The sequence below is a fragment of the Phragmites australis genome, chromosome 6 (assembly GCF_958298935.1).
Source record: "Phragmites australis chromosome 6, lpPhrAust1.1, whole genome shotgun sequence".
NCBI classification, from domain to species: domain Eukaryota; kingdom Viridiplantae; phylum Streptophyta; class Magnoliopsida; order Poales; family Poaceae; genus Phragmites; species Phragmites australis.
This window is the reverse complement of record NC_084926.1, coordinates 33,024,122-33,048,858: the sequence shown is the minus strand read 5'-3', so window position 1 is coordinate 33,048,858 and position 24,737 is coordinate 33,024,122. Positions and strand designations below refer to the sequence as shown.

Here is a 24,737-nt window from a genome sequence, read left to right as displayed (position 1 = left end):
ACAAAATGGGGGCTTTGGTATTTTTGTTCTCTTGTGCTGAAAACATCAATTGGCCATGAGTTTTGATTTTGTCACGGGTTGAAAACCAAAAGTGACCTTTGGTTATTATTGTCTCATGTGTTGGAACTATGAACTGTGCATAGGTTCATATTATGTCATGTCCTGAAAATTGGTTGGGAGTTGACACTGAAATGATTTTCTTTTTCGCTGCTGTGGTGCATTGGTTTGTAGTTCTTACAATGCAAGAAATTGAAACTATGATGTAGTAATTGGTTGGGAGTTGACACTGAAATGGTTTTCTTTTTCGCTGCTGTTGTGCATTGGTTTGTAGTTATTACAATGCAAGAAATTGAAACTATGATGTGTGTCGTCCAGTATATCTTTGCTCTATGCTTTTGGTTGTAATATCCAAAACTATTGATGGTTGCTGTGAATGATTTGAAGGGGTGCTATGGATCCATTTTATGAGAGTATGCTTCAGGATGGTTTCGATCGTATGACTTGGCCATTCCAGGACATGGGGGCCCAGGGTTCCTCATCTGCTGTACCGCAAGCGGACCTATCACAGTTCGATGTTTCGGACACTCCTGTTGCACATGAGGAGGTAGGGCAATTCAGCTTGGGCAGCGACGAGAAGGGTAGGAAGAAGGTAACATCGAAGAAGAAGAAGAAGGTGGAGCCAAAAACTGACCGAACAAAGTGGACAGATGAAGAAGATGAGTTGCTCATGTCAGCATGGTTAAACGTCAGCCAGGATCCTGTTGTTGGTACAGATCAGTCCAAGGAGACTTATTGGGGAAGAATCGCCAAGTACTTCAACACATATAGGAAGCCAACTATGATGACTAGGTCCGACAAGGCTTTGATCAATCACATGAAGCTCATCATGGACGCAATTAGCAAGTTTGCGGTGCATGTTAGGAAGGTTGAGCAGCTGAATCCTAGCGGGACCAACGAGCGTGACAAGGTAACCATTTAAAGTGCTGATCTTTTGTTGTCAATCTACCTGGAATATGCAGGAACAACAACTCATTCATTGTTTTTGCAGATGGCTCGAGCTTACACAGCATATAAGGGCATTAAGGGGAAGCCTTTTGCATACATGCACTGCTGGGTCATGCTTGCCGACCACCCGAAATGGCACGCCCACGAGTCTGCGAAGGCACAAAAACTGCAGGATGTGGTGGATGCACAATTGAGCCAAGCTGCATGCAACGAAGTGACGAATGACACGGCCTCGAACGCTTCGACGGAGCTTCCTTGGCCTATTGGATGGGACGCAGCTAAAGCGGCCCGTGCGCGCAAATCTCCTTCCACTACATCATTGGCAACCATCTCTGGTGGTATGTATGAAAGGCACCTAGCTGATCTTACCGAAACAAAAGAAGGTTATGGTCGAGTTGAAGAAGGAGCAGATCCAGGTAATGCGCCTGCAGGCATCGGTCTGAGTTAATGACCAAGACAAACGTATAATGAAGGTCGACTTGGACACTGTTAGTGGTCCCCTACGAGAGTATTACAGGAAGAGGCAAGAAGATATTCTGGCAAGGTGGAAGCTCGTAGAGGAGACCCCATATGCGGCCATGTTTCTGTTCCCTGCTATGTGCTGATCATCTTGTATTGGATGTATCATGTCATCCCAGCATTGATGTTTATGTATCCTGCTTCCCTCTGATGTGCATCACGACTTGAACTTTGGTGCAGTGGCAAACTTTGTTAGTGTGTGAGCTAGGTGAACAATACTTGATGTCCTGCTTATTTGTTGGTCCTTGGACTTTGTTGTCCTATCAAACTTGGTTACTCTGTGAGCTAGGTGAACAATACTATTCTAATATTGGTTTTCAATCATCACAGTTTCCTGGTTATCGAATGCAACAGACTTTATTTCATCCATGAACATCACAACATGTGCTTACGAACACGGGTCACAAGTACTCACTTCACTAGGTTCGCAACAACGATAGCATGATACAAAATATGCTTAGTACCACGTTACAAATGGTACCTTAGGGTAACATAAAACAACATACATGCCACAGTACTACACGAACAATCAGAGTTCTATTGTGCTCCATGAAAACTCCAAAGGTGCTCCACCAGGTCTTCACGCAATTGGTGGTGCAATGCACAGTTCTTGATGGCTTTAGTGGCTTCGACATAATGCAGGATCGCTTGGTCTAGATCGTGATGCACTATCGCTTTCCCGCCCATATAGTCGAACACCTCCTCCGAAGCGGCGCCTCCATTTTCATCCTCAATTATCATGTTGTGCATTATGACACATGCGGTCATTATGTTCTGCAGCGTGCTTTGATCCCAAATTCTAACTGGTCCGCGAATTATGGCAAACCTCAATTGCAGGACACTAAATGCACGTTCCACATCCTTGTGGACTGCTGCTTGTATGGCGAGAAATGCACGCTTTTGTTGCCTCTTGATGCTGAAATTGGCTTCACTATGGCCACCCATTCGGGGTAAATTCTGTCCCCGAGGTAGTACCCCATGTCATACCTGTTACCATTAACGGTGTATGACACATTTGGCGAAGTCCCATCGGTTAGCCTGCTGAAAATGTTAGACCGGTGCAAAACATTTATATCCTTCAGACTACCAGGTATTCCAAAGAAAGCATGCCATATCCATAGATCGTACGACGCAACCGCCTCTAAAACTATGGACGGCTTGCGAGTATGGCCGGTATAAGCGCCATGCCATGCTTTCGGACAGTTCTTCCATACCCAATGCTTGCAGTCGATGCTCCCAAGCATCCCGGGGAACCCTCTCCGCTTGCCTTCGGCCAAGAGTCGAGTGGTATCTTCTGCAGTGGGAGCCCGAAGATATTCATCAGAGAAAAGAAAGACAATAGCGTGGACAAACTTCCTCAAGGCCAGCATCGCTATGCTACCCCCGATCCGCACATACTCATCCACTGCGCCGGAACTGACTCCGTACGCTAGTTGCCGGATGGCCGCAGTCATTTTTTTAGGGGGCTTAGGCCGAGCTTCTTGGTTGCATCCCTTTTCTGTCGAGCTCATTGTGTAAATGCAAGATAGAAAAGAAGTGTGCTTCTCACATATGGTGGCCGACCCTTTTAATAGGGACTTCAGTCTTTGCATGGAAGTCACCCGTGCTTAGCTTCCCCTTCAAGGAGAAGCAGCCGTACACAATTCCTTCCAAGGGAAGACTCGTACCCAAGAAGCCATCTCCCATATGCTTCCTGCCAACCATGACAACATTCTTATCCACGACGATAGGTCGAAACGGTACTGTTATTGAGCGGTTTTTTATAGTTTCATCTCCGAAATAAATTAGATTCCATGTGTAGCGATCGTTCTGATCCCCTTAAAAATAATATGTATGGCGTACAAGTACTATATATACACACTGTATCATAAAAAAAAATGGTTGTTAAAAAGAATGATAGGATATTAAAAATCTGTTAAAGGAGGGAACGAAGAAAAAAATACTGTTAAAGTGTAAAAATTTGAAGAGAACGAATCTGGAAAGAGAACCTCTCCGTAAGGATTTTGAGTTGAAAGAGAACGAAACCGTCTAACCGAGCAGGAACAGAGAGGAGAAAATAAAAACAATAGCACGAAACGGAAGAGAGGAGAGACGGCACAAGGGCGGGGCCGGCCCCACTCTCCAGTGATCCAGTGCTTTAATTAGCTGAGCGGAATTAGCTAAGCTAGCTGGTGGTGATTTGTGGATGATTGGTTGCCATGTGTGGGACAACCAGATCCTGCCTTGCATCCCCCAGTTCCAACTCTGTCCTCCTAATGTCATACTAGTCCTCTTCTACTACTACTTCCCCGTCGCCTCGCCTCGCCCCGTCAAGCACGCCGCCGCCCCGTAGAGACCCAACGCCTCTGCGCCGCCCGCCTCCTCCCCCGCTGAGCTGCTGTCCTTGCCCGCGCGCACGTCATTGCCGCGGCTGTCCTGCTCCTTGTCGCCGCCCTCCCCTCCCGGCGTTGGAGGGGTGTTGAGATCCGGAGGGGTTCCTGTTGATTCGTTCTGATTGGTAAGCTCTAGCGCAGATTGCTTTCTTTCGCAGTTCCGTAACTTGTTCCCTGCCTGATGTGAGGACCAAATTTCAAATCTTTCTTGCGAGATTCCGTCAAAACGCGTCTTTTCTTGACTAAGGCACGAACTTTGTTTCTTTAAAGTTTTGAAATCAGCTGCTTAACTGCTGGCAAAAATTTGCTTGCCTTTGCGCATCATAAACTTGCTTAATTATACCTTTCGGAAGAAAACCTGTTAAATTAGAACCATCTCTTATTATTTTCGTGTTTCCTGTTCGGACCATCTTATGCTACTCAACAAGCTCTGATTTGTTGTTCTATTATGTGGTTTACAACTAACAGTTGTGGCACTACATGTTTCTTCTGCAATGCTTGTACTATTCTGATAAATAAGTTCCTGCTGCCACCAAAAGGAGAACATTAACAGCTCCCATGGCAAAGTCCTCCAATGGCATTGGCCGTAGGTATGTCCAGTACCACAGCTACAAGCTTCCTTTTAAGCAGCTATTGTTCCACCTGTATATTTGACTGCTAATACATCTATTGTATAACAATTTTGCTGTGCTCATGTCATTCATCATAATTTACTGTCAACATTTGTCCGCAGCAGCATGCCAAGATCAAATGAGGGCATGAAGCTTATATTTTCAGCAGTTGTTGGTGTCATGCTGGGTTACTTGTTTGGGATATCCTTCCCTACAGTCAACATAACCAAGGTAAGGGGCTCATCTGCCACTCTCATTTTCTTGTCATGAACTTTGTTTATAGAATAATTGTATTGAATGCGCTTTGCAGCTTCACTTCCCTTCCAGCATTATCTCGTACATTGAAGATAGAGACTCTGGCATCACAACCCAAACATTGTTGAACCATGCGTGGGCATCTGCAAATAATCACAAAAAGAACAGTTCTGATTCAAACTCTGATGAAATTCCCAAGGTACTTTGACACACCAGTACTTTATACATTCTGATGTTGTTATATTGGCTGTATGGGTTTTATTAGGGATACAAGTGGGTACCCAATGGGTAGTTCTAGGTCACTACTTAGTTCTTTTTTTTCTTAACTTAATTAAGTGGGAGTGAATCTCTAGTTCATTTTTTTTTTGAGTTTTGGGTGGACCCAATGATCCAAAAAATACAAAACTTGCTTCCCTAGGTTTTATTGACCTTGATTTAGTTAGTTCTCAAATTTTGCTATTTTGTAGCCCATGCCTGTTGGTTCTATTATATATATTTTTTGCTACTGTGTTTCTCATGCATTGTGCAAAATTTTAAGCTTTACATGTGTGTTGATCTAAAGTAGGTCAGCCATCACCTTCATTGTAAGTGTGACAGTTGGTGACTCAATTTTGTATTTCGTAAACTACTGGCGATTGATTGTGGACCTTCACTCCTTCATATGACATATTTAGCTCAATTAGATGGTTGCTGCTTTTACTTTTTGTTTTTCTTAAAAAGATTGCACAATTCTGTGTGCAGATTTATGTTCCCACAAATCCAAAAGGTGCTGAAAGACTTCCGCCAGGCATTGTTGTGTCTGAAACAGATCTTTATCCCAGAAGATTATGGGGTGATCCAAGTGAGGTAGGTGGTTGTTACTGTTGTAATTTGCTCAATGCTGCCTTGAATTGGAGGTTTTCTTCAACCTCTTTCATATGAAATCTACATTCTAAAACATATGGTCATTCATCAGGACCTTACTAGCGAGCCGAGGTATCTTGTTACTTTTACTGTTGGAATCGGGCAAAAGGCAAATATTGATGCAGCGGTCAAAAAGGTAACTAACAGACCGACACCTTACCTGCTTAAGCTGGGTGCATCAAACTAATCAACTCTGAAGCTGATGTACACTTGATCATGCATCCGAGTAAACTTGTAGTCACTTTATTTGGAATGAGCATGCGATCATTTCTTCCAAATTCATGTGTGTTTCTTGTATAGTTTTCAGATAAATTTACCATTATGTTGTTCCATTATGATGGCCGGACTACTGAATGGGACGAGTTTGAGTGGTCTAAAAGAGCCATCCATGTGAGTGTCAGGAAGCAGACTAAATGGTAGGTTATTGCTATTATTCGCGTTTTTGCATTGATCTTCCCTATGGAATGTTTGACTGCGAAACTTTAATGATGTGCTTCTCTTGTTTATCTAAGGTGGTATGCAAAACGATTTTTGCATCCCGATGTCGTTGCCAGATATGATTACATTTTCATCTGGGATGAGGATCTAGGTGTTGAGCATTTCAATGCAGAGAAGTAAGCATTACATTCTTGTTTTCTTTCTGTTCAACTGGTGCATCATCTTGATTAAGATCATATCCATGCTATTTTTTCCAGGTATATTGAACTTGTTATGAAGCATGGGTTGGAAATCTCTCAGCCTGGTCTGGAACCTGACAGAGGACTAACATGGCAAATGACTAAACGCCGTGGTGATCAAGAAGTTCACAAGTGAGCTGCTGAACTGATATTTTTTCATTGATTAATGATAAGCCATTTTTTGTTTTAATAATTTTCCTCATACAGAGTAACTGAGGAGAGACCAGGCTGGTGTGCTGATCCTCATCTTCCACCATGTGCAGCGTAGGGCCAAATCTTTATCGTGTATTTAATTTTCTTAGTCCAATTATCTTCCTTAATGTTCAATTTGATGTGCAGATTTGTTGAGATTATGGCAACTGTGTTCTCCAGAAATGCATGGCGCTGTGTATGGCATATGATTCAGGTGAGGTGGCATTACATGATAAGTCAGTAGTTTGTCTGAAGTGGTAGTATGCAAAGTCAGTAGTTTGTCTGAAGTGGTAGTATGCTTACACACAGTTTTCTGCAGAATGACTTAGTCCATGGATGGGGTCTCGACTTTGCTCTTAGGAAATGTGTTGAGGTATTCTCTGCCATTAGCATGCATATTACTTCATCTCACCATTTCTTCGCTTACTCAAGGGTTAACCACACAGTTCATGCTCCTTCCTATCAGAATAGCAGCATCAACATTTACATGATTACCAGTTTAATGTCTTTTCCACTTTACTTGCTATTTCAAGCCATTCACAATTTATTGAGCTGGAACTCTTTAACTTTATCTTCAATTAAATAGCCGGCCCATGAGAAGATTGGAGTTGTCGATGCTCAATGGATTGTTCATCAAGCTGTTCCCTCACTTGGGAACCAGGTATAGCCACTATTCATAACACCTCATTATGTACAATGTTAATGTATTGCCAGATTATGTAACCTTTTTATTTTCGCAGGGCAAGTCAGATAATGGAAGAGCACCATGGGAAGGGGTAAGGCATTATTTACCGATCTTACATAATGTGGGGATATTTCATAGTATTTAATATTTCCGACACATGAATCGAGCTGCACAGCATCCAATATGTATCCATATCGATTCTCTCTTACTATTTAACTTGGTTGTGGACACAGGTAAGAGCGCGCTGCAGAAAAGAATGGGGGATATTTCAGACTAGGTTGGCCGATGCGGAGAAGGCATATTACTTGGAACAAGGGATCACTCCCCCTAATTCGACAGCAGTTTAGATGAGTACACGCCCCTCACATGTCATGTCAAGGTTTCTACTGCGGGAACCTGGTCCTTGCGTACTGGCATTATTCATTGAAGCAGATGCATCCATACATCTGCAGCTCCAGGGCCAGATTTGTACATGTGGCATCTCGAGAATCAGCACGGTTAATCTTAGTCTCGTTCCACTTGGTTTTAATGTCATTTTTTGGGTAGTGAGGCTAGCTGCGATGTAAGTAGAGATTTAGGAGGGACCGTGAGGTGGGGTACTTTGATGCTCATTTGTGTATTAATAACCTAATGCAATATGGATATCCTTTTCCTCGTTTTGATATGTAAATTGTTTGCTAAAGATCAGCTTTGGTCCGCAACTGGGTAAAATACTGCATTGGGCAAAATTCTGCAATGAGGCAGTTGATGAAACTACGAATATTATTAATCATTATTAATCTAATATTTTATTATCAACCTCGCCGGTCTAAATTACCTAAAGTAACCCTTTTGCCACGCCAAATGCAGTGGCATGATGATAAAACAACGTTGTTATCCAGTGGCGTGACACGTCTTTCCACGCTGGAATGTGCTCGTGTACCTTTTCAGCTGGATCCTATGTGGCTCCGTAGAGTCACGACTGTACGGCTGGTGTCTGTGCTGGTGTGTGTGTATCCGGGGCTCTGGGCTGTATGCTTTCATTCGTATCATTTTCACTTTAAAAATTCCACCCTTTACCGCGTCTGCTAGACGTTCTTGCAAGTTAAGATTCATATTTCTGACCTCTCAAGACGTGTTCACCCCGTCATTGTGATCCCTGCATGACGTCTGACTAAGTTATACTTGTCCAAGTCAGAGTCAAAATAACTAGTGACTGAAAGGTTCCCAAAGAAAATATCAAGCTTCACACCCCACAACTTAGCTTGTCATGGTGAGTAAAACCTTTGTTTCGAGATAGGGGCGCCAAGAACTGTGAATTGTGAAGAGTGACACCTTCCAGGGAACGTTCTTAGGTGTACCAGCTGAAGACTTATCACCGTATAAAAAGGACAGAGGTACATGTTCCTGACTGGAGAGAGGGTGTCTTCGTAATGTTGTTGACTTTTGGCACATGAAAGATGAAGTGAAGGATACTTCTTAAGATGCCTACTTATTCGATGAACAAACAAAAGATAATTGTAGCCGCTATCATGTGTCTCCATAACTTCATTCGTGAAAATCATATACTTGATAAACATTTTCGAAGATGTGATGAGGATCTGAATTACATGTCCACAATACCTCGAAGATATGAAACACATCAACCCTCTCAAAATTCATCCAATACGTCTACATCCGATGCAAATGACATTAATATGGATAGACTTCGTGATGATCTTGCGGAAGCAATTATGGAATCTAAGTCATAGATCAATTTATCATTTTGTAATGTTGTTTTAGAAGCACGTATTTTGGTACCTCTCATATTTTCAATACTCAAACAGTGGGCCAATTATTCTATTATGAGATAATTATGGATGCATATATTTTGTACCTCATTTGCTATGTTAAAATATACTGAAAAATCATCACAAATATCAAGGGTACATTGGTCAATTCCAACACTTCATTCTCTTTCCAACATTTGAATCCAGACAACTAGCCAAATGGTTTTAGCAAGTGATTCTGATTCACCAGAGAAACGTTTTCAGAGAGAATCTGGATCTGAAACGTTTCTATGTGAATCTGGATCTCTACCAAACGCACCCTTAGGCCTCTTTTGGATTGCAGGATTTTTTTTCCAAATTCTGTGTTTTATCAGTGAAATTGAACTGATTCCTGTGAAACTCCTGTACGATTTCTATGAAATTCCTACGTTCCAAAGGACCCCTTAGCTTTTTTGGAACATGGAGTGTGCAAAGATATAAATTTACCCATTTCTTTCACTAGTTGTAGATTATTGTTGGTTTTTGAGTGGCTGTAGTTGGCTTAATACCTCTAAGAACAAAGTTGGTGTCTTGGATGTAGGTAGCATTTGGTCGATGAATCTTGACCATTTTCTGTCTACTACAGTGGTAAAACATAACAAAATTGTAGTATAATGAAAATGATTTCCGTTACAAATGTACTCATCATATATGTTCGGTCAACCTAAATATTCAAAAGTTCTTATTAACCGAAGTTATGGGCCTATTTGGAATGCCGAATTCTCAAAACATAGAATACAGAAAGCGCACAACTGGAGTTGACTAGCACCTTGAAGGTTTTGGAATGGAAAAACATATAAATTGCTCACATGATGTGTTTGGATGGTTCACAGGAAAAATACAAGAATTTTGATGTAGATGCTCATTAGCAAGAGAGAACAATGAGAGAAAGAGAGAAGATGCATATGAACTCTCAAAGAAATTAGAAACATGGTCAGGGACCTCCTGTTCCAAAATGTGGAGCGAATTTTCTATCCTCCAAAATTCCTTTGATGCAGTCCTACGATTCAAATACCATGCATATACTTTTTATTTATTTTACTTTGGATTTAATTCCTTCACATTTCCTTTAAAATTCCTAATTTGTTGCAAAGGGACCCAAAAAATAGTTTGACCTTACCAATCTTGTACATCCAGACTCTTTTTTTCAGTATGTTACACTTCTCCGAACAAATATTTCAGATCATGTGCAATCACCCTATTGTAGTATCCCCAAATGCTCTAGATCCACATCTCAATTATTCTACCTATGTAAAAAATTTCAAGTTTAAAATCGTGCTATGTTAAAATAAACGAAGGTGAGATAATTGTGACTATCAACAAATTCTTAAAAGATGAATCATCAGTCTGAAAAACTCTTTTTTGGGAAAACACCAGTAAAAAAACTCTCATACATAGAAACATAAATGACACTATTTTTTGGCAATTATCTTTTCTATAGGTTCCTGGAAGCTTTTCGTACTTACTGATAATTTTTTCTAACGCATTTTGAGTTTGAAGTAGCAACTTTAAAAGAGTGCTATGAAATTGCCCTAAAAAAAGGTGATACGAATTGTAGACATCATTTCTCATGTCGAGCAAGCGGTGGCTGCAATTGCTATATACTCTGCTTTCCTTATGGATATTAACGCCTTAATTAGTTTGTAAACACACAGCGCACGAATTTCTTGACTTTCTTCTATAGACCGAGCCTGACGAACATCTTAAAAAAATACTGACTTCACTGTGGGATCTCGATCAATCGAACCCAATTGGCTCCATTTCTCCACAAGTTTCTACATCAACACTCACTCCATCAGCAGCTAGTACTCAAAGTCGGCCAATTTATCCTAGGATCTGAAGTCAGGTCCAAGATCCATGGGTTGATGGACACACACGACCGACAGTTCCCATTTCTATTCCCTGTTTCGATCACTCATTATTAAATCACACCAAGAAAAAACTCATCTCTGAAGATAACACTGTAAAAAAAACTCCGAAGATAACACGGCAACTGATGAGCAAGATTGCAATCTAGCTGATAGCTTTATATACACCAACAACTTTGAATTCGTAGCTGTAACAAGTTACTTGAATTCTGATCACACTCAGTTCGACATGCTCGACGCCAAGTTCGTGTCCTTGTGGCAACTTCTCTTCTTCTATGACCTCCACCTTACAGTCGTCGCTATCTCGGGCGACAGCCAACAAGTTTGTCTACTCCAGCTTGGCGGGTGCCAAACTCACCCTTGACTGTACGACCACGGTCACCCCGAGCGGCCTCCTCAAACTGACCAACGGCACAGTGACACGCAAAGGCCACACGTTCCACTTGACGCTGCTACGCCTCTGTGAGCAAAAGGACGACGGTGGCGGTCCAGTCCTTCTCTTCCTCCTTCGTGTTCGGCAGCGTCCCAGCCATACCCGACATGGGTGGCCATGGCATCGCCCTCGTTGTTGCCCCAACCAAGGACCTCTCCTCCCCAACACGTACATAGGCTTCCTTTGTTGGTTATGACTCCTAAGATCACGAGCACGACCAGTCCGCCGAACCTCGACCACACGAGCGACCAACTCACACTCCCTCGACCACATGCCTGACTAGCTAGTTTCGACCCCGAGAGTGACGAGCTAGTTCAGGCCATGCGAACGACCAGCTAGCACAAGCTGTACTCGAACACGCGTCCATCTCGTACGTGCTACTCTTTGATCATGTTGATCAACCAGTTACATGCGAGTCGCATACTACTCGGTGAGAAGTACCTAACAAGAATTAGTTTCTCGATGAGAACAACAAAACAGAAGAAACAAGATAAAAAATCTCTGGAGAATAATTTACAGCTCTATTGAACTTGCGACTTGACTTCCAACTTACAAAACTAGATATTACAACTCATATTTATAGCACCCGTTATTCCGAATCCTAATACGAATCGTGCCATTCCACGATTCAGACTCCGAATCGAACTAGACCCATGCACATCGCACATTACAAAGTCTTAAATGACGCTCCAACCATATACGTAGTCGTTGCTTCTGCACCACGTGAAACGAGTCTCTGACGCCCACGCTAGGATTAAGTCCAACATACCCCCCTAATCTTGACATGAGCCAAGATCACGAACTCCTAGAAGATGGTGCATGACAGCCAGCTTCACCTCCTGCAATGCTTTCGTCAGAGCATCGGTTTGCTACTCCTCTGTGCAGATGAACTCTACCTCAATCTGGCCTCCTTCAACGCACTCATGGATGAAGTGAAACTTGGTATCAATGTGTTTACTGCGGCCGTGAAATACTGGATTCTTCATCAATGCAATTGCTGATTTGTTGTCAATAAACAATTTCATTGCTTTTAGCTCTTCTCTAGTTAGCTCCACTAGCAGACATCTAAGCCATAGTGCTTGGTATGCTGCCGTCGTTGCCGCTAAGAAGTCAACCTCGCATGAAGACAACGCCATTGTTTTCTGCTTCTGCGAGTTTCATAACACTAGACTATCATTGATATAGAAGTTCATACCTCTAGTTCTCTTCCTGTCATCCATGTCACCAGCCAGATCATTGTCCATGTAGCTGGCGATCTCCTCTATTTCTCCTCCTTTCGTATACAAAAGATCATAATGCATGGTGCTCTTCAAATATCGAAGAATCTGCTTCACTGCCTTACGATGCATCATTGTGGGCTTCTCCATGAATCTGCTTGTCACCCTAATAGCAAAACAAAAATCAGGTCTTGTATGGAGCAAACACCTTAGACAACCAATGATGCGATGATACTCAATTGCATCAACCGACTATCCATCTGGATCCTTATGCAGCTACACCCTTTGTTCCATGGGGAATTTTGTGGGGTTGCAATCCATCATACCTAATTGATCAAGGATCTTCTTCGCATATGCTTTTTGCTTGATTGTAATTCGCCCATCTTCTTGCACTACCTCAACCCTGAGATAGTAATTGAGCAATTTGAGATTGATCATCTTGAATTCACTCATCATCTACTGCTTGAATCACATGATCTCTTTTGGACTTTCTCCTGTCACAATGAGATCATCAACATATACTTCGACTGTCACAATGAGATCATCAACATATACTCCGACTATCACACATGCAAGACCTAATCCTCTTCTATATATGGCATGATCTTGAGCACACTTCAGAAATCTGAGCTGCTTCAAGCTCTTGTCAAGCCGAATATTCCGTGCCCGTGGCACCTGCCGAAGTCCATACAACGCCTTGCTAAGTTTGAGCACAAGACACTCTTTATTCTTCACTTCAAAACCCTCTAGCTGGGCCACGTATACTTTCTTTTCGAGCTCACCATTTAAGAATGCTGACTTGACATCCAAGTGATGAACCTACCAACCTCGATTGGATGCAACAGCAAAGATGATGCGCACGGTGTCCAACCTCACCACCGGCGCAAACATTTCTTCGAAATCTATTATTTGCCACTGCACATATCCTTTCGCAACCAGCCTTGCCTTGTGCTTGATCACGTCTCCTTCTGTGTTCTTCTTCAGTTTGTAAACCCATTTAAGTCCAATGGGCTTATGTTCATCCATTAGTGCTATGAGAGTCCATGTGTTATTCTTCTCTATGCACTCGATGTCCTTGGCCATGGCGTCCTCCCAGACCTATTGCCTAGCGGCCTCAAGGTAGCAAGATGGCTCTTCTATCTCCATGAGCATAGCCTCTTCTTCCATGTCCTCCTCGTCAAGCTTCACCCTTCGAGTATCTCTCGTGATGTCGTCAATGTGCCTGTAACGAACTAGCCGTTCGTCTGTACTACTGCTCCCATTCGGTAGCGGTGTGGACAGATCATCTGTTGGTGTTTCAGGAGTCAGTGACATCAATAGAGTGGTGGGAGTTATCGGGGAGGTTGCTGCTGCGCGTGCTGTAGCACGTGCCCTGGTTACTGGCCCTCCTAGTGTCACCTCGCTGGCTAGAAGAGTCGATGAAGGAGCTAGATCGCCTTGTGCCATGGGCGCTAGCACGCCTGTCGGGCCACCCACGTGAGGCACAGAGCCACCAACTACTGGCTCGTTGTTGAACTACTCCTCGACGATGAAGTCCGATGGATCCCTGCCGCCTGCGCCTGTACTCCAACTTCACTTCATATTTTCTTCAAATTTGACATCACGACTTACATGAACTTTCCTGCACCATGGATCAAAGAGACGGTACGCCTTGCAGCTGTCCTCGATGCCAAGATACACCATTGCCTGGCATCAATTATCGAGTTTCTTCAAGTGTGGCGTTGTCACCTTCGCATGTGCTGTACAGCCGAACACATGAAAGTGCGCAAAATGCGGCTTCCTTCTGTTCTAGGCCTCGAATGGAGTGCGCAGTGCCTTCGTCGGCAAGTGGTTCATCAGATACACCGTGTGCCGTACTGCCTCCCCTCAAAATCTTCCAGGCACATTCATGCTCTTAAAGGGACCTCATCATCACCATCACTGTCCGGTTCCTCCACTCTACCGTGTCATTTTGTTGTGGTGTGTACAACGCAGTGAGGTGCCGCTCAATCCCAACCTCCTCATAGAGTTGGGTGAACTCGCCAGAGAGAACTACCCACCGCGATCTATTATCAACATCTTGACACACCGCCCACTCATGCTCTCGGCTTGCAGCTTGAACTTTCTGAACACAGAGCAGGCTTGATCCTTCATCTTGATCACATACACCAACATCCACCATGAGTAACCATCAACAATTAACTTAAAGTAGTTATTACCGGTGAGGGTCGAGGATGTGATTGGACCACACAGGTCCGCATGTAAAAGCTTGAGTGGCTTCTCCGTCCTGAAACTTGTAGCCACTGGGAACGACTGTCTTGCCTGCTTCGCCACTAAACACCCTTGACATAGCTAGTTTGGGTGTGATCAGTGGCACGCCCACTTCGATCTCCTTGCCAACAAGTAGCTTCAGCGCTGTGAAGTTGACATGTCTGAGCCTCTGCCAAAGCCACACCGGGTCTTCAAGACTAGCTAGGAGACAGACTGGCATCGCTAAGTGTAGCTCGATCTTGTAGAGGCAATTTGGAGTTCGCCTCAGATGTAGCTCGATCTTGTAGAGGCAATTTGGAGTTTGCCTCACTTTCATCAGCAAACGTGCAAGACTTCCATCATACACATGTAGATGTTCATCATCCATGATCACCTTGTGACTAACTTCGGTAAGTTGTCCTAAGTTGATGATATTGCTGCACAGTCCTGGAATGTAGTAGAATTCCTGCAGTAGCCACTGGTCGCCATTCTTGCAACTGAACACAACCCTAGGCCCATGATCTGTACTGTGGAGCCATCCCCGAACTTCACCCTACCAGTGATACCTTTGTCCAGCTCTCTAAAATTTTCTTTATCGCCATTCATGTGATTACTAGATTCACTATCTAGGTACCAGACCACAGAGCTGGAGCATCCCTCCTTGGTGTCGTGCAGTTTCGGCTTTAACTTCTCCTTATTCAGCAACATGACCTCCCGCCTTTGCTGCAGCCCTGGTGCAGTTTCCTTTGACACTACGAGCAATAAGGCCGGCTCGGTGTCATCAGTACGTGTGAGGTGTGTCTCGCCTTTCTTTTCCTCCTTCTTCTTTGGTTCCTTTGCATTCATTCACGTAGTCCCCCATCTTGTAGCAATTGTAGCACTTGATGTGACTCTTATTGCGGCGACCACCGCCCAAGTCGCTCTCCTTGTCATCACGCGACGTACCACCGTGACCACCTCTGCCGCAACCACGACCACCCTGACCATGGTTGCTATCTGAAGGAGGGTGGTATTTGCCCTTGTTGCTTGACGAGGAGTCGTCGCTGTCCTTCTGCCACACCTGCCACTCGGCCCGGGTGAGCAGAAGCTGACTGTCGCTATTACTGTTGCTGTCAGATGCACGTGGGCGAGCACGTTCTTCAAAAGCCTTTAGCCGCCCCACAATTTCCTCGAATGGCATGTTGTCGAGGTTGTAGAACTGCTTGACTAATGCAATGTCGTCCAGCATCTCCACCAGACTGGCATACCCGACAGACATGGTGTTGAGCTTTTTGGTGTACTGGTCTAACGTCTCTCCCTCCTACATGTGCATGGTGTTGAATTCACTCTTCAACATCTACAGCCGTGCGTTCTTGGCACGATCTTCACCAACAAACCTTGTCTTGAGATAGTCCCAGACCTCCTTTTCAGTTTTCTTCCTCGCCACCTGCATCAGGAGGTCCTCTAGGAGTGCTTGAAAGAGATGCGACCTCGCCTTCTTGTCCTTCTTCTTGTTGATGGATGCACTGGCCACCGGCTCGACTACTTCCCAGATGCCTTGACCATCCATCATCGCTTGCACATGAATCACCCAGCTCGTGTAGTTCATTGTCATCGTCAACTATGAGTACTGAAATGGGCCACCGCCGCTCTCCCACTTTTACCTCGTACTAAGGAACGATCGACATCTTCATGAGTTGGTGCTGCGCCCTTTCGGCTCTTATACCAAATGTTGGTTACGACTCCCAGGATCACGAGCATGACCAGTTCGCTGAACCGTGACCATGCAGTGACCAGCTCACGCTCCCTCAACCACACACCTAATTAGCTAGTTCTGACCATGAGAGTGACCAGCTAGTTCAGGCCATGCAAAACGACCAGCTAGTGCGAGCTCTACTCAAACACGCATTCGCCTCATGTGTGCTACTCTTTGATCACGTTGACCGACCAGTTACGTGCGAGTCGCGTACTACTTGGTGAGAAGTACCTGATACTTGACGAGAACTAGTTTCTTGACGAGAACAACAAAACAGAAGAAGCAAGATGAAAACTCTCTAGAGAATAATTTATGACTCTATTCAACTTGCAACTTGACTTCCAACTTACAAAACTAGAGATTATAACTCATATTTATAGTACCTGCTAACTCCAAATCCTAACACGAATCATGCCATCCCACGATTCATATTCTGACTCAAACTAGACCCATGCATAACGCACGTTACAAAGTCCTAAACGATGCTCCAGCTGTATATGGACCAAATACGTACTCCTTGCTTCCGCACCGTGTGAAATGAATCTCTGACACCCACTGAGAAACCAAGTTGAAATGTGCCTTGGTTTACTTGTGATGAGTGATTGATATTGATATTTATTTGGTTTGATGATCTTCGGTTTTGCATGAGCGTTGATGTGATTTAAATTGATTTGGGATTTCATTTGAGCATATTGATTATGGACTAACTGGAATTGGAGTTGGAGATCTGTGTTTACTTGTCTTATGGTGTACAGGTGATGGATGAACCTTGGCAGTCGACTGCGAGATGATCGGGGCCAAGCGGAGTGCTTGGTGTCGAATGATCAAGGAGTTCGGGCGGAGTCAAGGGTGATTCTAGCTGAACACGTGAATGGAAGGTGGATGGAGACGGCGTGTTAACAAAGTCAAGCGAAGGGGATACCGGTGCAAGTGGCAAGGCGGCTCGAGGGATCGGGAGCGGGAAAGACTTGCTGACGGTCAGGATTGCATAACGGAGTACACGCTTTGACATCGAAGTGCTTGCTTAAGGTGTAAGTAAGGCGGTGAGTCATGCTTTGAGAAGCGTGCATACAGTTTCACGGTTTGGCCTCAAAACCGTGGGAGGACTAGAGGAGTATATGGCACCATCGTGAAGCTTGCATCGAGGAGAAGCTAAGTCGTGAAGACGCCGCGACCGTCCGATGAATGGAGAAGAAAATGGACCAAAATACCCTTAATGGTAGGTAGGAGTGTACTACAAGAGAGGAGTATTTTGGGAAAAAGCTAGAAAATTTAGAGGTTATATTTCCTAGGCCTATAAATAGAGGGATAGGGCTATGAGAGAGTTTGAACCAGCCACTTGAGCCTCCTTGTGCCACCCATTTGGGAGTTTAGAGTTAGGATTTTAGAGGAGAGAAGGATGAGTGCTTAGCATATGTAATATGTGAGAGTTTTGAGAGATAAATCTTTGTAATCAGCCTAAAATAGGGCTGATCTCTTTGAGTAACATGTTTTTGCATATGCTTGAATTCCCCTTCTTCTTGTTTCCCTCTATTGGTTCCCTTACAAGTTTGCAAGTTTTTCGGTTTCTGATTTTGATTTTGATTTTGGTTTTTGGGCTAAAATATCAGCACCTTGTGAGGTCATTTTTCTTGTTGCTAGAGGCATAAAATTCACATACACACACTTGTGTGATAGGGTCTGAATTCCCTTGCCTTTAGACAATCAACTTGGAGAGTTTCGTTGCTCGGTGTTTATCTTTTCTTGTTTCTTCAAGTGCTAATACACATGGATTGAAGCCAAAGCACATAAAACCAAGAATATCAAATATTTATGCAAGGTCCCGGAGGGCCTTTGAATGCCATGTTTGCTTGCTTTGATGGAATTGTTAGCAATCTTCGATCAACTGGTGTTTTGCCTTATTCTGACCACGAGAGAGCGATCAAGCTTCTCTATGCTCTGGATCATAGCATATGGGAAGTGAAAGATCTCGAGCATTGAAGAGTCATCAAGTTACGACATGTTAACTTGTAATGAACTCTTCAGCAAGCTCAAGTCTATCGAGATAGCCAAGGCGGCTTGGATTGGTCTCGGAAACCCCCTGTCTCAGAACATGGCGTTGGTTTCCGGACCTAACGGTGGCAACCAGTCTGAAGTTTATGTTTCTTGTGCTAACACTTTATTTGGTGGATTTGCTTTGTCTTCCTTGATCTCTATCATAGAGGAGCAAGTGGATGTGCTTGATGATAAGGATCTTGCACTGATCGTGAAGAAATTCACCCGCTTCTACAACAACCACTGAGACCGAAGAAGGGGCAGTTCTCATGCCTGCTTTGAGTGTGGTGACATCACCCACTTCAAGGCGGACTGCCCCAAGCTCAAGAAGAAGGAAGACCACGACCACGACTATGATAAGCACAAGAAGAAGAACAAGAAGCCCTTCTTCAAGAAGAACTGCAATAAGATGGCCAAGAAGATGGCCAATACAGCTTCTAGGGCGTTCATGGCAGCTCTCAGCGACATCGACACCTCTTCAAGTGAGGAGGAGAGCTCAGAGGAGGATGAACCGTAAGTGAAGAGTAAGAAGAAGGCCAAGGATCTCACTGGTCTCTGCTTCATGGTGGACAACAACAACGACAATGACCCCGAGCTTGATCCCTCCAAAGTGGCAGGCGGAGGCTTGGAGAACAAGTTGCTCATGGACTCCGGTTGTTTGTGCCATATTACTGGAGATACATCATGGTTCTCCAGCCTCACCCTGACAAAGTGGCATGAGTACATCGCTTTCGAGGATGATCAAAAAGGAAGGGTGAAAGCTAAAGGTATGATAAGGGTGAATGAGAGTTTTACTCTTAAGGATGTGGCTTTGGTGGAGCATCTGGGATATAATTTGCTTTATATATCTTAGTTGTTAGATGAGGACTTGGAAGTGCTTTTCAAACGCGATACTTCTCAAGTTCTTGATTCTTTAGACGCTTTGATTTGCCAGATTTTCAGAGTTGGGAGAGTTTTTGGAACTAATTTTTCTTAGTCTCTTGATTCTTCTCGTTGTTTGATTACTCAACCTTCTTCTGAGCTTTGGATGTGGCATAGGAGACTAGGGTATATGAGTGTTGACTTGCTTACTTGTTTGAGTACTCTAGGTTTGATCCGAGGATTGCCCAAGCTTAAGTTTGAGAAGAACCTCATTTGTGCTCCTTGTCAGCATGGTAAGATAGTTGCCGCCTCTCACCCAGTAGTCAATCTAGTGATGACTGAACGACCAGGAGAACTTCTCCCTATGAACACTATTGGTCCTTTCCGAGTTCGTTCGACGGGTGGAAAGTGGTATGTATTTGTCATTGTTGATGATTTCTCTCGCTACTCTTGGGTTTTCTTTCTTGTGAGCAAGGATGAAGTGTTTTCACACTTTCGGAGCTTAGATTTGAGATTGTTCAAAGAACTCCCTAGTGCATTGAAAGCAATTCGCAATGATAATAGCACCGAGTTCAAGAACTATCTATTTAATGCTTTCTATCTTGAGCCTGACATTGAGCATTAATTTTCTGCACCACACATTCCTTAGCAGAATGGCGTGGTTGAGAGGAAGAATCTCACTTTGGTGGAGATGGCTAGGACGATGCTCTATGAGCATATGAATCCTAGGAAGTTTTAGGCTGAGGCCATTGGCACGGCGTGCTACATCTCCAATCGAATTTTCTTGCGCTCGATCTTGAATTTGATTTCTTATGAGTTGCGTTTTGGGAGGAAGCTGAAGGTTTCACATTTAGGAGTTTTTGGGTATCAGTGCTTCATCCTAGAGCATGACAATCTTGACAATTTTAAATTGCGTTCTTCCGATGGCATTTTCTTGGGGTATTCTCTTCATAGTCATTCTTACAGGATCTTTAATCTTGACACTAACACCATCATGGAGTCCTGTGCTGTGACCTTTGATGAATTAACCCCTTGTGCTAGCCCTGTATTTGAGTGTGCAGGTGATCAGAAGATGAGCGAAATCATTTTTTGTAGACAGTGACCTTCCAACTTTCAAGGATGATGAGGATGATCCACTACTTCCTAGTACTACACTCGCTCCTGAGTTGGTTCCTGCTTCCACGACACCGGTAGAGGGTACTGCAACCTCTACTTCCACTTCAGCTATTTTCGAATCTACACCAACATTGTTTTAGGGGGAGGTCATCTCACAACGTGAAGCCCCTCAACACAATCAGCGATGACATCCCCCACAACTGATGATCAGTGACCTTGGTGAGAGGGTAACGAGGTCCAAATCAGTTTCTGATACTCATTTCACTGATTCTGCATTTGTTGCTTCTTTTGAGCCCTATGATATTGGACATGCTTTATCTGATTCGAGTTAGGTCAATGCCATGCATGAAGAGCTTAAAAACTTTGAAAGAAACCAAGTTTGGGTCCTAGTAGAGCCACCGCCAAATGTTCACACCAAAGGCACCAAATGAGTTTTCAAAAACAAACAGGGAGAGGATGGGTCTATAGTAAGAAACAAGGCTAGACTAGTAGCTCAGGGTTTCACTCAGGTAGAGGAGATAGACTTTGGAGAGACCTTTGTACCAGTAGCTAGGCTAGAAGATATTAGGTTCCTCCTTGTATTTGCGGCATCCCGAAGTTTTAAGTTGTATCAAATGAATGTGAAGAGTACTTTTCTAAATGGTTTCATAGAGGAAGAGGTCTATGTCAAGCAACCTCCAGGCTTTGAGCATCCCAAATTCCTGCATAGAGTATACAAGCTTCAAAAAGCTTTGTATGGGCTTAAGCAGGCACCTAGGGCTTGGTATGATAGGCTTAGGTCTTTCTTGCTAGGGTATGGGTATGTGATGGGGTCAGCTATAAAACTTTGTTCACTCTCAAGCGTGGCAATGATTTCTTATTTTTCAGATTTACATGGATGATACCATTTTTGGTGGCTCTTCTTATACACTTGTGACTAAGTTTGCAGAAACTATGAGCAGAGAGTTCGAGATGTCGATGATGGGTGAGCTCAACATCTTCCTTGGGATAGAAATCAAGTAATACAAGCAAGGTACATTCGTCCACCAAACGAAGTACACTAAGGATTTGCTGAAGAAGTTCAACATGAGTGATGTAAAGCCATTGGCGATACCGATGGCTACCTCGACCATGCTTGATCCAGATAAAGATGGTGAGGAGGTGGACCAGCGAGAGTACAGGAACATGATCAGCTCCCTCTTGTACCTGACAGCGACAAGACCCAGCATCCACTTCGTTGTCTGCTTGCGTGCTCGATTCCAGGGTTTACCGAGGACGTCTCACCGCCAAGAGGTAAAACATATTCTGAGGTATCTTAAGCACACTCTCGAGTATGGCCTTTGGTTTTCTGCATTCTCTTCGCTTTCTCTTTGTGGCTTTTCAGACGTGGATTTTGTTGGTTCTAGAATTGATAGGAAGAGTACATCTGCTACTTATCATTTCTTGGTACTTCTCTTGTGTGTTGGTCTTCTCGCAAGCAGTCTAGTATTGTGCAGTCTACTGCTGAAGCTGAATGTGTAGTTGCTGCCAACTATTACTCACAGATTTTGTGAATGGTTGCTACCTTGAGGGACTTTGGGTTAGATTTCACTAGTGCCATAAGCTTAGACAATAACCCTGTTCAATACTTCAGAACCAAACAAATAGATGTGAGATTCCACTTCCTGAGAGACCACAATGAGAAAGGAGACATTAAGTTGAGCCACATAGATACCCAACACCAGCTAGCCAACATCTTTACCAAACCTCTAGATGCAACAAGGTTTGGCTTTTTAAGGGAAGAGCTTGGTGTGTTCCATCCCTAGACATTATGTGAGGGAGAGTTACCTTTGTACATACTCTATCTTATTTTTATTGTATTTGCATTGCATAACATTTTTGTAAGATAATCATGTTAGCAAGCTTCACTTATATGTTATTTGCACTTACTTGTACTAGTTGCGAATTTGTGCTAAGTGTAGGGGATGTATAACAATTTGTGCAAGCTTAGGCTCTTACTAAAATATGACATAAAATTTGTTGAGCAAGCTTGTCTTTTCTAAGAATGAACTTGAAATGTGAATATAATCTCTTGTCACCTTTGAGTATTTTTTTTAGCTTGATCAGTGCTTAAATTAGGACTAGTTCTGTGAAAAGCTTGTGCTAGGCCATTTTGTTCAGTTCAACGGATTGGGAGTCTTTGATCTTTGTCTATGTATATATTTAGCCCATGATTAACCATTGGGAGAGCATATGCTCTTTTGTGTCGCGAAGGCATAACTTGCTTTTGCTTTGTGAAAAACTGCATATCTTGAATGCTACATTGAGTTAATAAAATAAATGATCAAGTTTGAGCTAAAATTGAATCCAATACGGTAGCTTAAGGCTTCATGTGGTTTGCAAAGAAGTGAACACATGGTTGCTTAAAGCTCACTTGAGGATAGCTAAATGATCAAATGAGAAAGTTGACTTGTGCTTTTTAATGTGCTAGGAATGTTGTTTTTTATATTGTCAAACTAAGGTTTGGATTGATATGTGGGTGTTTGCATAGCCCGTGTAGTTGAATTTGGTTGCCTAGTTTGAACTTGACATAGCACTAGTTTCTCTAATATTTGCACTGATCATAAAATTATGGATGTTTTTATGGTGACATCTTTAGGATAATTGAATAACATGATCAAAACTTGTTTTACTTCTGGTGCTTGTGACATGAACTCACTTCGAGACTTTGTGGGCCTTTGAGTTATACTGTTTACTCCTTATAGTACTTTGACATCTCTAGTCCTTACAAGTATTTTGTGATCTATATGTGAAGCTTTGTAGGCTTGTTTTTCATTTGCACATCTTTTGCATACTTTTGTATCCTTGATGTTTGCATTGCCAAAGAGGGAGAAAATATACCCAAACATATTAGCATAAATATTCAACAAAGGGGGGAGAAAATTGCATTTATCTTGAAATGAAAAAATGGAACATGTGCAATCATCAAGGAGGAGCATGTGTTTTTGGGTTTTTGAGTTTTTCTTGCTCTTTTGAGGTTTTTGGCTCGTCTTTGCATCTCTTAGGGCTTTTGCAACCTTTCTTATGCTAAGTGACACATTTTATTCTTTCTTGAGTTTTTAGTCACTTGGATGAGCTTATCTTGTTTTAATTTCTTCAAATCAAAATCTTTGTGCTATGAGGGTTGTCAATGCACTCATCAATGGGGAGATTGAGAAACCAAGTTGAAATGTGCCTTGGTTTACTTGTGATGAGTGATTAACATTGGTATTTATTTGGTTTGATGATCTTTGGTTTTGTATGAGCATTGATGTGATTCAAATTGATTTGGGATTTTATTTAAGCATATTGATTATGGACTAACTGGAATTAGAGTTGGAGATATGTGTTTGCTTGTCTCATAGTGTGCAGGTGATGAATGCAACTTGGAAGTCGACGGCAGGATGATCAAGGCCAAGCGGGGTGCTTGGTGCCGGATGATCAAGGAGGTCGGGTGGAGTTAAGGATGATTCTAGCTGAACACGTAGAAGTCAAGCAGGGCATGGAAGGCGGATGGAGACGTGAAAGTGCCTAGAGGGGGGGCGAATAGACTTTTCTGAAAATTAAAACTAAAACAGCGGATTAAAACTGCCGGATACTCCGGTGAAGGTCGGATACTCCGGTCTAGTCCGGAGTATCCGGTCTATATAGGAAATCAAGAACAACTATGAATTAAAGCGAGCAGCTAGAATCTAAAGATGTAGCTACGTCTACTAGATATCACAGAGCTAAAACAACAATTAAAACTAGCAAGTTGATCACTAAGGCAACTTATAAGTAAATTCACAAATTCGCACGATTAAGTAAATTGCACAAATATGAACGCGAGAGATTTATCCCGGAGTTCGGCCACCTCACAAAGAAGTGCCTACATCTCCGTTGAGGAGCTCATAAAGAGCCGGGTCTTTTCCAACCCTGTCCTCTTCTAGCGACCACAAAGATCAAGCTAGAATTCCCTTACTCAATTTGAAGTCGATTACAAACTTCCCGTGGCACTCCACAAAAATTGGGTGCTCTACGGGCGACGCCTTGCCGTCTAGAAGCACAAAGCTTCAAGAGTAAAGATCACAGCGAATGCTCGAGGAAGAACTCAATGCTCAAGTGGCTTAATCTCACTCCAAACCCAAACTCACTAAATTTTGCAAACTTTGCACTAGAGGTGGTTGGAGGGACTTTGAATGCTCTTAAAGTGCTCAAGGAGTCTAGAGTTCACCAGCAACAGCAAGCCTTTAATGCTATGG

At 43.2% G+C, this 24,737-nt stretch overlaps 3 protein-coding genes across 6 annotated transcripts; 2 read left to right on the top strand and 1 right to left on the bottom strand.

Moving 5' to 3' along the window:
• The first annotated feature begins 517 nt into the window (after positions 1 to 517).
• Positions 518 to 1,453, top strand: LOC133923139 (glutathione S-transferase T3-like). The gene is made up of 2 exons (XM_062368580.1): positions 518 to 967; positions 1,049 to 1,453. The coding sequence occupies exons 1-2, from the start codon at positions 518 to 520 to the stop codon at positions 1,451 to 1,453; spliced, it is 855 nt and encodes a 284-aa protein (XP_062224564.1).
• A 2,237-nt stretch (positions 1,454 to 3,690) lies between these two features.
• Positions 3,691 to 7,901, top strand: LOC133922249 (uncharacterized). 4 transcript variants are annotated; one of them, XM_062367490.1, is made up of 15 exons: positions 3,691 to 4,021; positions 4,392 to 4,486; positions 4,633 to 4,738; positions 4,818 to 4,961; positions 5,504 to 5,608; positions 5,718 to 5,801; positions 5,966 to 6,081; positions 6,178 to 6,279; positions 6,361 to 6,474; positions 6,550 to 6,606; positions 6,682 to 6,748; positions 6,854 to 6,907; positions 7,121 to 7,195; positions 7,275 to 7,310; positions 7,453 to 7,901. In XM_062367490.1, exons 2-15 carry the CDS (start codon positions 4,455 to 4,457, stop codon positions 7,564 to 7,566), a joined length of 1,206 nt encoding a protein of 401 aa, XP_062223474.1. In that variant the 5' UTR covers positions 3,691 to 4,021; positions 4,392 to 4,454; the 3' UTR covers positions 7,567 to 7,901. The 4 variants fall into 4 exon arrangements, with proteins under 4 accessions (XP_062223474.1, XP_062223475.1, XP_062223472.1 ...); XM_062367491.1 differs by having other exon boundaries at positions 4,365 to 4,486; XM_062367488.1 differs by having other exon boundaries at positions 3,692 to 4,021; positions 4,630 to 4,738.
• A 7,633-nt stretch (positions 7,902 to 15,534) lies between these two features.
• On the bottom strand, positions 15,535 to 16,347 carry LOC133923137 (uncharacterized). Its single transcript, XM_062368579.1, has 2 exons — positions 16,153 to 16,347; positions 15,535 to 16,053 (listed from the first exon to the last, which is right to left on the bottom strand). The coding sequence occupies exons 1-2, from the start codon at positions 16,345 to 16,347 to the stop codon at positions 15,535 to 15,537; spliced, it is 714 nt and encodes a 237-aa protein (XP_062224563.1).
• Positions 16,348 to 24,737: the final 8,390 nt, after the last annotated feature.